Source organism: Misgurnus anguillicaudatus, chromosome 7 (genome assembly GCF_027580225.2).
Source record: "Misgurnus anguillicaudatus chromosome 7, ASM2758022v2, whole genome shotgun sequence".
In the NCBI taxonomy this organism is placed as follows: domain Eukaryota; kingdom Metazoa; phylum Chordata; class Actinopteri; order Cypriniformes; family Cobitidae; genus Misgurnus; species Misgurnus anguillicaudatus.
In genome coordinates, this window is record NC_073343.2 from 34,538,688 (window position 1) to 34,551,216 (window position 12,529).

The following is a 12,529-nucleotide window of genomic DNA, read 5'->3' on the forward strand; positions in this document are numbered from 1 at the left end:
GTCTTTAATTTGGCAGACTTCAAGATCTCTATTGTAGATACGTATGTACATTTTCTAAGAAAATTGCGCCATCTAGTGGTGATGTTTAAATCAGAGATGTATTTATGAGTTTTTATGATTTTCTAAACATTTTACGAAACTAAAACTTAACCCTTTTGGGTGATGGAAATATTAATGATCTACAATTTCACTTTTTATTACTTTAACACTTGGCAATAATAGTCTCAGCATTATATTTTTTTTAAGTCAAGTCACCTTTATACTGTGCTTGATCAAAATTAATTAGATTGATCAATTTAATGTGTTTGTGAACATTTTAAGCATTTATTAAATTAAACGCAGAATATTGAACAAGATACACTCTTAAAAATAAAGCTGCTTAAAAGGTTTTTTCACATCGATAACATTTTAGGTTCATCAAAGAAACATTTAAAGATTCTTTATGGACCCATTTAGCCAAAAATGGTTCTTTAACTTCATAAAAATACACAAATTTGCTTTAAAATAAATCTCAGTTCAGGTTTTGTTCTTATATAAATAGCATCAGTGCAGTCAAATTGATATAACTTTCAACCCAGGTGAAAAAAGTGCACTAAAATACACTTTAACCCCTTCAGACTCTGTGTGCACTGAAATGGACATCAAATGTTTTGTGGTTCAAACCAATCAAAATGGCACACTGATTAAACACCTGAAAAATCAGGTCTGAAGGGGTTAAAGACACTTTTTATACAAAAAAATATGTCTTTAGTACTTGAGAAAAATTTACAAGAACTTCTAAGCATATACTCACCATTTATTTTAATACACTAATACGTTTAAGTGATATTACTACTGAAACAGAAATATACTTTTATTAAGTATATATTTGTAATGTATAACATTTACGCTGTTATTTTACAAATGTACTTCTGATATTAATTTTAGTACATTCAAGTATATTTTTTTACTTGGTAATGAATCCAAAATCTTGTCAGGCGCATTGTAAACAAATTGCTGCACACATTTTCAAGTAGCCTATAATCAAAGTCATTTCAACTCAGTATTGTCAATCTTTAATAAGTTGTTGTAAAATATAAAAAATAACATTGAAATTGCTTAACTTATTTTGATGAGTCCACATCATTTTAAAATGTGTACCAAAAAACTATGATAAACCAGGACATGTCTCCTCTGGCATATTCACATAGTGGTTTATACTGGGTTTAGATCAATTGCCCATTAAGAAAATAAAGTGGCCAATAGAATTATAAACAAGTTGTAAGTTGTATAACTGATATGTTTGTTTTGTTAAACATTAAAAGATAAACCAGAATGAACAAAACAGAAAAAACACTACAGGAATAAAATCACATAAATATCCATGTAAAGTTTCACAAATAAAATAAGGGAAGAGAAATGATAAATACAAGAAATAAAAAACAGACAAACATACAGAGGAAATCTTTTGCATCACTAAAACAAAATCATAATAATATTTCAAAAATCTGTCACTTGTTCTTGTTTTGAACCAACCAAAGGGATTTGAGAAATGCTTCAACTTCAATTAGGAAATGTGGAAAAGTCTGCGAGATAATTTTTGTTTATGAATAAAAAAATCCAGACAAAATAAAAAATAATAAAATTAGTGAAATATTAGTTGTGCCTTTATAGTAACAAATTATGTATTTTAACTGAAAGATTTGGAATTATCAAGGTGCTTACCTTAAAAATATGTTTTTCTAAATGTTGTGTCACAATGGAAAAATAACTGGGCCAGTGTTTTCTCTTTATTCCCACAAAATAAGCAAGAATTTTCAACATCCGTAGATTTTGCCACAGTATCATTCACAGAATATATTTAATGTTAAAATGAACTTTTTTGTCTTATTGGGAAAGCAGTACTTACATGAGGTAACAGCCAGGATTCATTTCAATCTAATTCAATTAAAGATGCCCAATAATACTTTTACCTTTAGGAATTTTATGCGTGTGTTCAGAATAAGTTTAAAGCTTTATTAATCCCCGAGGGGTAATTGGTTTGAGCTTACATAGTGCCCCAAACAAAACATGTTTCACATTAAACATCTAATAAAAGATAGTAAAATAATAATAAAAAGAGAAGAAAAGAAAAGAAAAGGAAAAAAGGAGGAAAAACAACTAACAGTACAAATCACTTACATTTGTTATATAATATTATTGCTTCTGGTACAAAAGTAAATTTATAACAATTTGTCGAAGTTGTAACTGATGTTTTTTTTGTGTGTGTGTTTCCTCCTGCATTCATTTTTTTATTCAAGAAATTGGATGAAATATACAATCACCTTCAGGAGAACATTCACAAATAAAAGTAGAAAATTTGCCGAACAATTGTTACTGATGTGTGACAACTGAACTGAGAGACATATGTGACGTCAGCTTTCAATTGCCTTTAGTAGGAAGGCTAACTTTCAGTGTTTTAATGTGTTGTCAACTTGTTCACCCAACAGCTATTACAAAAAAAATCTAATTTAAATGACTAAAACCTTTACATTACCATATATAGCACATTTTATGGTTATTTTTTTTATAAAAGCGCAATCGTGCATTTTCTTTATCTGAGTTTCAGTATTTGCATGATGTCACAGCGTTTTGGGTGGTGATATATTTCTGATGTGAGGGCGCACTGGTCCCTCGGTTTGTTTCTCACCCCCCGTGTGTGAGCCCGTGCCCCTCCTCCTCCTCCTCTCTGTGAAGAGCTGCTGAGATCGGGGATGGATGGCGCACAGGCCCGCGTCTGAAGGACAATACAGCACAAAGACACTGGTGAGTTAAAATTCATCCTCATCTTCCGCGTAATGAAAACGCGCGCTGTAACGCTGTGTGATGTGATAGACAGACAGCTGTGTGTTTATCTGTGCCTGTATACATCTCCGCTGATCCGCGTCTTCAGCAGCATCCATCCTTTACCTCAGACCTGCGCTGCCTCCTTAACCCGAGACGGAGAGATGAGCACACATCTGTCTGGGACGCGCGCCGCGCACCTGAATAACGGAGTCGTGATTTCAAACAGCGTACAGTATGAATGAATAAACATGTTTTAAAATGCGCTGCGGTAAGAAAACGCGTTTATGGTACCTAAAGAATAAGACTGTTGTGTTTCTGGAGGAGATATGAGATGTACGATCTTTAAAATTAAATAGAGACAGAAATAATAGAAAATGTCGCCTGTAGAAACTAAAGGTTTGAACATTGCACGCTGCGCAACGAACTCCTTCATAACCTGCACGTGCTTCATGATGTGCACAAATACATCAATTCATAATGCGTGCGTCACACTTTTACATTTGCTGTCATTGTTAGTGTGCCATACATAACATCTGATCGCAATAGTTTTTTATAAAGTACAGGCCTGTTGTTGTCCTGTGCAGCAGATCATTTTACAATGTACTTTCTGTCAATTTTACTTTTAAAAATAAAGCTGCTTCACGATGCCAAACATCATAACATTGCATCAGATGATGTTTAGACATTGTGTTGAATTGAGAATACTCATTGTTTGTACAAACTGTGGCGGCCGGTGACTTCTCTTCGGAGGGGCGCAAGTGCCTTCTGAACCATGTGCATCATGCGTCTTGTCAAAATACGTGCCTACTGCACACGCATCAAAAGGGTTTATGATAAAAGAGACACTCACGTTCACAAAATACTCGCAAGACACTCTCTTAACACTAAACTCTGATTACAACATGAGATTAAATGAGTATCTGGCAAACGTGAGCGTCTCTTTTATCAAAAACCCCTTCGAAGCATTTGCAGCAGACAAGTATTTTGACATGACGCGTGATGTACATAGGTTCACATGACGCGCCAAACACATATTTTGACATGATGAGCCACACACGACAGGCTACGTACATGCTGATGCCAAACATCATTGCATCATGATGTTTAGACATTGTGTTAAGAATGCTCCTTGTTTGTACAAATATGTCATTTCTATAACATCTATATGAGATGATCTCGGTGATGCATCAGTGTTTACTTTTTTCAGGCCCTACACCAAATCTTACAGGACTCTATGATGTCCCCACTGTGTCCAGATGCCTGAAGTCATCCACATCTCATCTCTAAAGTCAATGAAGTGCTCCCAAACTCTCTCTCTTTGCTCTGAATGGAGCCTCCCTTATAAAAGGTCAGGCCACTTAACAAAACTCACACAATCTGTTTATAAATAAAAAGAATATTAACTGTATACATGTCTTTTTACCTTGAAGCATACTTGAATTGTGAGGTATTGCCTTGTCATCCCAGTCTAACATCTTGCTTTTTAGTTGAAATGGAGGATGATGATAGCACCTGTTTGCTGGATGTTTTGTGGTAAGACTTACTGCATCTACTAGTTTGATTTTACAGTTGTCTAATGCGTTCAATTTAGTTATTGTATCTGTAAATATATTAGCATTTAACTCAAAGCATTTTATTGTTATACAGCGACCCTGATGCCCTACATGATTTTCTTCATGGGACAAATGAGGTATGAAGGCAGTCACTTTGATGGATTATAAAGGGGAGATTATGAGCACCTGTAATCCTAACAGTTATTAAAACGAGTACCCTGTATGATACTACCTGTTAAAAATGATGAAACCTGTTGCATTTACACACATGCCACTCTAAACTGTGCAGGAAGTGTCTTTAACTTAGAAACTTTGAAGGGTCTGTAACACTTTTATATTTGTGTGTTGTTTTTGTGCAGATAAAAGATCCTTAAAATTACCTCATGTAAATAATTGTCCGTTAACCCTTCTGTTCAAACAGCTGCCGAGTGGGGACTTACTCATTAGTTCGTCCTCTGGAGAACCGTCACTCTTCACAGACACTCCAGTGAGTCTAGATCTCTTTCCCTGTGGAGAATTGAAAATACAGAGAGCTGGGACCTCCCAGAGCTTAGCATGACACACCTGTCTGTCTAACAAAACTCATTTTTATTATCAAAGAAGAATTTTAAATGGTGAATGTCAGAGTGTCAAACTTGTGATTTTTACCTTTATCTTTAGAGTCCAGGGTCTTTGTTAGCAGATGATGCTAGTTCCCAGGATACACCTGTCTCTGGCGGTGTGGATCTCTCTTTTCTGGATGAAGCACTGTTGGCATCACCAACAATAAGTGAAGGTCCAGATGAGGATAAAAAAGATCCCGTTGTCCATGCGGTGGAACCACAGCAGAAGGAGTCTGAAGAGATCTGTGATATCCTCCAGCAGAGTCTTCAAGAAGCAGACATCACTGAGCATACTCTAGCACTAGAGGCAGAACTGGCCCAGACAGCAGAAACTTTTCAGCTCAGTCTGTGTGACGCATCCCTACCTTTGTCTGCGGCGCAATATCTCTCCAAACCAATAGCTGTTCCCAGCTTTGTATCTGTAGCAAAGGACACTCAAATAGCAGTGGAGCCTCCTCAGCCATCTCTGTTAGCTGTTGGCCCAGGTTGCCCCTCACTGAAACCTACAGGAACCCAATTAATGAGTCTGCTTCCTGGGAATGTCTTCCCTGCACCTCCGCTTGGGACGTCTTTTTCTCTTAACTCGGCAAACGGCTCGAGCATGATCATCCAGAAGACCCACACGGGCCATCAGATGTTGGCTTCCACCATTAGAACAATTGCTCCTGCAGGGGTTATGTTACAGAAAACACTTTTACCCATTCAGCCTAAGATACCAGTAAACATTCAGCCAAGGCTTGTACAGATCAGTCCTAAACCAGGAGGACAAAAACCCTTGACAGGACTTGCCTTTATCCCAGCAAATACATCCCAGAATGTCTTGTTGTCCACTTCTGTAGGCTCAAACAAGTCCGTACCACCACAGTCTGTCAGCAAACCTGTTAGTCTCCATCTGGTTAGTCAGGGAGGACCCATTGTCATTCAACCTCAAAGACATGTTTTTCTCCCCAGCCAAACCCCTGCAACTACGGCCCAGTCTACCAGCACTCCGATGTGTCTTCTCAGTACACCAAGCAATCAGGTGTCTAACAAAAGCAAAGAGCGGGATCTAGTTGATAGTTCTCAAATTGTGACTGTGCACTCAAAGCAAGTCAATTTCAGTCCTATTTTGCCATCCCCAACTGGACAACTCACTCTCAAACAAGGCACTCTTCTGCCAGGGTCCCAGATTCAGTCAACAACTCCAACAGTCTTCCAGATACCAGCACAGCTAGCAGGGACCTATGGATCCCAACTGCAAGGGCAACGGGGTGCTGTAGTTCAAAGCCCCACTGTAGGAAACCAAATTACATTGATTAACAATGCTAGTATACTCATCCCTGATATGAGCACCATACCTATAGTGAATGGTCAGTTGGCAACTCCAGTGCATAGAGTTTTAAGAGGGGGGCCTGAAGGGAAGCTGACTCTTACCCAGACCTCAGTGCTTCACTTTCCTGAAAGAACAAAAGCAGATGATGGAAGTGTCAATGAACTGCCCCAAGTGAGTTCATTTTCAGTCTTAATGTAAGGACTACGTATTACAGAATTGTTTTCTTACATACTTGCTATAGTTCAAGTTGAAAGCATGTGTATTTGTAGATTGATGTTCATGTGTCTTCATGCATCAGGAGGTCAGATCAAACCCCTCTGGTTCAGTGGAGTCATCCCTTCAGTCCTCCAGAGAGACAGAACCTCTACAGTCATCACCAGATGTTAGCTGTAGTCCTGAGCCAATTTTATCATTATCACCACGACTGATCAACCAAACAGAAGAGCAACAATTTACTGAAGGAAAGCACAACCCACTGCCTCATGCACAGGCTTTAATACACCTTCCCCAACAGGTAAATCCCCACAGGTGTTCAATCAAATATTATTCTACTATTGCAAATACTTTAGGGGTTTTTACTGTAATAAATGTTTTCCCTGCAGAACGCACTTAAACCATCAGCCACCCATGAGTCCTTGGCAGAAGCTCTCCTCTTGAAAATAGAAAACAACATCTCTCCTGCCATGGATGAAGCGGAGGATTTCCTTGCATCTTTTGTAGGATCTGACACTTTCTCTTCATTGTCTGAGTGTGAAGAGATGTCAGTGTACCCTGATTCAGAGCACACTGATATAATGTTGACATCTCCTATTGACCAGAACTCTGTAATGTATGGAGCCTCCATCATGGGACCTACACCATCGGCCTCAGAAGAGCAGTGTCTCAAGTCCTGCCTGTCAATTGCTTCTAGTACTGACCTTCAGAGATATGAGGGGGCAATAATGAATAAGAGTCCTTCCTTCTCTTCAGAGAAGGTGTTTGCATCTCAGCAGCAGAGGACTCTTGTATTTACTAACGTCAGCAGAACCTCAGAGTCAACAGCCCAGGTGTACAATCAGCCAAACAGAGGGTTTCCCCAGGGTAAAGGTTTTACTTGCCATCAGTAAGAATAAGTAGCTGATCAGATGGTCAGTGGTGTAGATCCCTAGGACCAGAGTTAAGAATAGTTTAACTCTGAAATGTTTGATCAGCTTTGATAGAGATAATATTTCTATAGCAGAAAACAGTTGGATCTTTTTAAGCATTTTCATTTTTTGACTCTTCTTTGCAATATATACCTCTCTTGATTAGAGCTCACAATCAACAGTTACGGTGCTAAAGACTGTAGTGGAATAGTTTGCTTGGACCAGCATGAGTTACAGGAGATGATGGGACCTAGGCTGCATTCTCAGTGCACAGAGACCAGCTCAACACTTCAGAAGTTAATCCACGTAAGAATACTTTAAACTTCAAAGAGAACAATACCAATGGGTGTGGTATATGTTGTGAACATAACCTGGGGCACTATGCAAACACAATGCTAGATCTCAGGCAGATTTGATATTTCAAAGGAACTATTTTAAAATGTTTTACATTAAGCATTGTTTTATATAACTTATTAACATTTCATCTCATCTATGCCACAGACACCATCTGTATGTGTAGATGAGAAAGAGGAGAGGCTTACTCTAGAAGAGAAGCAACACATGTGAGTACTAGTAGTAGACTTGCTGTACAGTATGGTATTCTGCATTTAATCAGAAATTGGCACTTATAAAGATTTTCATTTGTGTGATAAATTCAGGATGAAACAGCAGCTGTTTTTGGACCACAGTTCTGTCCTTAATCCAAATACGTCAGCTCCATTTGTTTCAATGGAGGATGCTGTGAGGCATTTGTTGCCCTACCATGCTTGCGCTAGACCCATACCCGGCCAGACTGACCTTATTTCAGGTTAGACAGATATCTCAAGCTTGCATTTGGTGTAACATTTGGCAAAATTGTTGTCCCGTAATGGACTCTTGCTCTTTCTGCAGTGGACAAGCAGTTTGAGTGGATTTCAGCCCTGCTGTTAAAACGAATCACGGACATGTTGAGCAAGTACAGGTTGCTTCTTCTGTGTGAAGCCCAGGTAACTGGCATTTCTCATCTCTGTTGTCACAAACATATATGGTTTTAAATGCTAGTATGCTAGTGTCCCTACAAGGCTTCTAATCTCTCCTGCAAACTTTCCTTGGACAACCAGTTTCTTGCTGGTGACCAACATGACTATGCGAATATGTGAATTCATGCTGAATTCTAACAGTCATTGTTCTGAAACCCACATCATTATTTTAGTTCATTGCAATTTATGGGAAGCCAAGTCCAATTAGATATTTTCTTCTTTAGCAGGAGAGTCCATCAGCAGAGATGGTGATGCTAGAGCGTTTGTTTCTTCAGTCAGAGAGACTCTCGTTGGGTGAAGACAGACGCCGGGCCAGGAGAGATCCAGGTAACAGGACTTCAACACATGCCTCACTAATTTCTTTTTACGTTGCATTCTTATGTGAAAGTCTTGAGAGATTTTACCATTACACAATTACCTGCACCCTGACCTAAAACGTCTTGTCTTGTTTTGGGGATAAGTAGAGTCCTTTCAGGAATCCTGGCACTTAAACTCACCTCAAAACAGCATGTTGTCAGTTCAGAAAGGACATTCCAACCGTCCTCCATCTCCACCATCGTGGCCACTGCAATCTGACAGACCCCCCGGCCTCAAGACTTACCGATCCAGCAGCAAAGGAACGCTACGCCTTACAATCAAACACGAATCAGGATGCCGCAAAATTATCCACAACTCTGCGTGTGATTTCTCGTGCGCCACCTCTGGCCACAAACGAAACTACAGCGGACAGTTAACTAACGGACAAGACACGCAGGAAAAAGAAGAATCCCTCAAGCTTCCTACATCGGATGTCACACAGAACAAAAATGATCTGACGCCAGATCAGCTTCCCGAGGTGAAACTGCACCCTGACGTGGAAACATGCAGGACAGATAGCGATTTGCAGGTACTCTCCAATCCTCTGGTCAGGCCAGAATTCACAGCTGAAAGCAGCTTATATTCAAACCAATCCTCCCCAGTTCTTAAAAGAAATAAGGTGGATGCTTCAGAAGCAGATTGTCCAGGTTTACCTGCATTCATGGAGGACAGGGGTCTCAGCGAACATCTACAAAGTGCTATTGACAGCATCCTGGAGCTACAAAGGCTTCAGGGTTCGGCTTCAGGAGTTAAACTAAAGACTCAACAGTCCTGTACAATGGATCAGGCTGTCAGCAGCATACTGAAAAGACAACTATGACAGAAAAAGGATATTAGCAGTCTGAAGCACTAAATAAAATGAAAAGCCTTAGGATACAAGCGTGATGTCTTTCCTTTGAATATAAGACTTGAACGTACTGCAAGACTAATTTTATTTATTTCTGAAATTACTATTTATTTGAAAGTTTTTTAAGGTAAACTACATGATCATTACTATTGTGTCAATTGAGTGAGAATTTGTGATATTTAGTGTGTCTTTTTTGGAGATGTATAATTTATAGTCTTCAGTTTAAACGGCCTCAAAATCACAAGTGCAGATTGAATGTATATGCATTTTGATAGGAATGTTTTATATGTTTGTGATATATGGTGTCTTTCACACTTTTGCTGCAGATCCGAGTCTGTTTGACGTCGTTTTATTGCTGTTAAAGTTATTTTCCAAACTCAGGTGTCAACCAGCTCAATAGCCCTAACCTGTGAAAACTTCAAATTTGAATGATCCAATCCTGAGTTAGGAAAAGAAACTAAATCAACCACTATTTGATATCAAGCAGACTTCTTGGGCTCTTAGCAGCATACAGTATGACTTCCAAAATGATGTCTGTTCCAGCTTGTTTACCTCCAAAGAACATGCGCTCTCCTTTTTCTAATCACCAGCAAAACCAGCGACATTGCCATTGTAGAAATTCCTCATCTCAAATCCAAATGAAAATGTAAACCACATAATCGGATTACCATTTAGCTACTGGCAGATGTAATGTATGCTTTTCTTTGCCGTTGCATCAACTGTGATATTCCAATTGTGATTTAGGAAGCATAAGTAAAGTCTGCACACCAAAGCTCTAAAATGTATTGAATAAGACTTTTAAATGGCATGTGACGTTTCCAACACGGAGGCTCTTCATCAGAGCAGTGCTCGAAATTCGCCATTCGAAAGTCTTTTTGTTGTTGATATTTTTTGGAGCTTTGTTGTGCTTTACTTTTATATGATATGATTTATAGTCGAGCACCCATGTGAGGTTGATGTGTGTACTTCTGTTTACTTGTAATTTAGGATCCCCTTAAAGGGGACATATCATGAAAATCTGACTTTTTCCATGTTTAAGTGCTATAATTGGGTCCCCAGTGCTTCTATCAACCTAGAAAATGTGAAAAATACCAACCCAGTTACTAAGTTTTGGTAAACCATTCTCTACAAGTATGTAAAAAAATAGCTCATTAAAATCTGGCTCCCCTGTGATGTCAGAAGGGGATCTTATTATAATAATACCGCCCCTTAATCTGCACTATGCAACCACAGCACTGCCATTTAGTGCAGAGATTTGCATTTTAAAGGACACACCCAAAAACGGCACATATTTGCTCACACCTACAAAGTGACAATTTTTAACTTGTTATAATAAATGATCTATATGGTATTTTGAGCTAAAATTGAACATAATGTACTCTGGGGACACCAAAGGTTTATTTGACATCTTAAGAAAGTCTTGTGAAATGTCCCCTTTAAATACTCCAATGCAAAAGCAATAGGTCAGGTAGCAAAAATAATTGTGCCTCAGTTAAAGATCACAAACTGTTGTTAATAATTAACAAGAAATACAGACCATTTTTCAAAATTATTTTTTTTTAATCAAAGCCTAAACCAGATATCCAGACAGTGCCAAATTGATATTCACATTGTCGGCATGTTTTTCTTCTCCATGTTATCATCGATGATCACTTTAGAAACACTTCATATGGTAGTAGTTTTATAATGGTATTTGTTAGCTTTTTAGTATTTAGTACATTACAAATATTGCGCTCCGGTTTACATGACTGCAAACTTTGTTTTCGTATCGCTTCCTGACAGACGCTATGCATTCATCTTTAACACTTTACTCCGACGCTGCCAGTATCCCAAGCCGAGTACTGTGACACGTCCTAAAAGAGACCAAATCATCTCTGATCTGAACGTGTAAAACACGTAGCCTGTTTGACGCCAATCTGACATGCAAAGTATTCAACATCACAATCCATGAGGCCTTAATCCCACTGAACCACATTATAAGATTCACTAGAAATAAAATCCATACTGATCCAGTATCAAAGACTGGATGAACATGAAAAGGTTTCCAAAACAATTCAAAAGACTACTAAACCATGATTTTTAAAGAATAAACAGCAAAAATGTGTGCATGACTACTGTGTTTTTATGCATTGTTTTTAATTGTGTCATTTTGCAATGTGCGCTTCACGCATCATGAAGATATAAGGGACAATGGGTCTCATTCACTAAGCCCTACAGACGTTTTAACAAACAATTCATGATTCAACAAAAACTCTCATATTAAAATTTCTTTTAAATGTTTGCAAAAATGTAAGAACAACTTAGACCACACGTACGCTATAATCATGAACAAGAAAAAAAATATATATATATAACACAGATTTATATTATAGGGTTCTTTTTTCTTGTTCATGAGCAGTGTTGGGGAAAGTTACTTTTAAAAGTAATGCACTACAATATTAAGTTACTCCTCAAAAAAGTAACTAATTGAAAGTAACTAAAAATGTCGAGCTCTGGCCTGCCATCTCCGTTTCTGACTGAAACTGTTCCCGCTCAGGTGCTCACAAATAGAGTGCGTAAATCTACGCTAATATGTTCAATTTAATGCAGTACATTAATTAATTTGATGTAAAAAAAATAAAACTAAAAAAGTACTGTTTAAAAAAGTAACTCAAATATTAATGTACATTTATAAAGTAATGCGTTACTTAACTCGTTACTTCAGAAAAGTAATATTATTACATAATGCACATTACTTGTAATGAGTTACCCGCGACACTGTTCATGATTATAGCGTACGTGTGGTCCAATTCATTCCCACATTCCTGCAAACATCCAGAAGAGACTCCAGCATGAAAGTTCTTGTTAAATCATTATTTGTTCGCCAAAATGTCTGTAAGCACATTTCACGCACAAATTTGTGTGCAAGCA

At 38.1% G+C, this 12,529-nt stretch overlaps 1 protein-coding gene across 4 annotated transcripts; it reads left to right on the forward strand.

The window, feature by feature from the left end:
- Nucleotides 1–2,651: 2,651 nt before the first annotated feature.
- LOC129417924 (uncharacterized) lies at nt 2,652–11,723 on the forward strand. Of its 4 annotated transcripts, none has more exons than XM_055172807.2 (14): nt 2,652–2,784; nt 4,013–4,153; nt 4,293–4,338; nt 4,453–4,495; nt 4,780–4,845; nt 5,019–6,443; nt 6,571–6,786; nt 6,875–7,352; nt 7,563–7,702; nt 7,898–7,959; nt 8,056–8,204; nt 8,288–8,382; nt 8,640–8,742; nt 8,877–11,723. In XM_055172807.2, the coding sequence occupies exons 3-14, from the start codon at nt 4,298–4,300 to the stop codon at nt 9,590–9,592; spliced, it is 3,534 nt and encodes a 1,177-aa protein (XP_055028782.2). In that variant the 5' UTR covers nt 2,652–2,784; nt 4,013–4,153; nt 4,293–4,297; the 3' UTR covers nt 9,593–11,723. The 4 variants fall into 4 exon arrangements, with proteins under 4 accessions (XP_055028782.2, XP_055028783.2, XP_055028784.2 ...); XM_055172808.2 differs by having other exon boundaries at nt 8,880–11,723; XM_055172809.2 differs by having other exon boundaries at nt 8,643–8,742.
- Nucleotides 11,724–12,529: the final 806 nt, after the last annotated feature.

Coding starts and splice junctions, on each gene's coding strand:
- LOC129417924 (XM_055172807.2), top strand. CDS start 4,298: ATGGAGGATGATGATAGCACCTGTTTGCTGGATGTTTTGTG. Junction 7,960..8,055: donor CTAGAAGAGAAGCAACACAT/GTGAGTACTAGT, acceptor TGATAAATTCAG/GATGAAACAGCAGCTGTTTT. Junction 8,383..8,639: donor TTCTTCTGTGTGAAGCCCAG/GTAACTGGCATT, acceptor TTTCTTCTTTAG/CAGGAGAGTCCATCAGCAGA.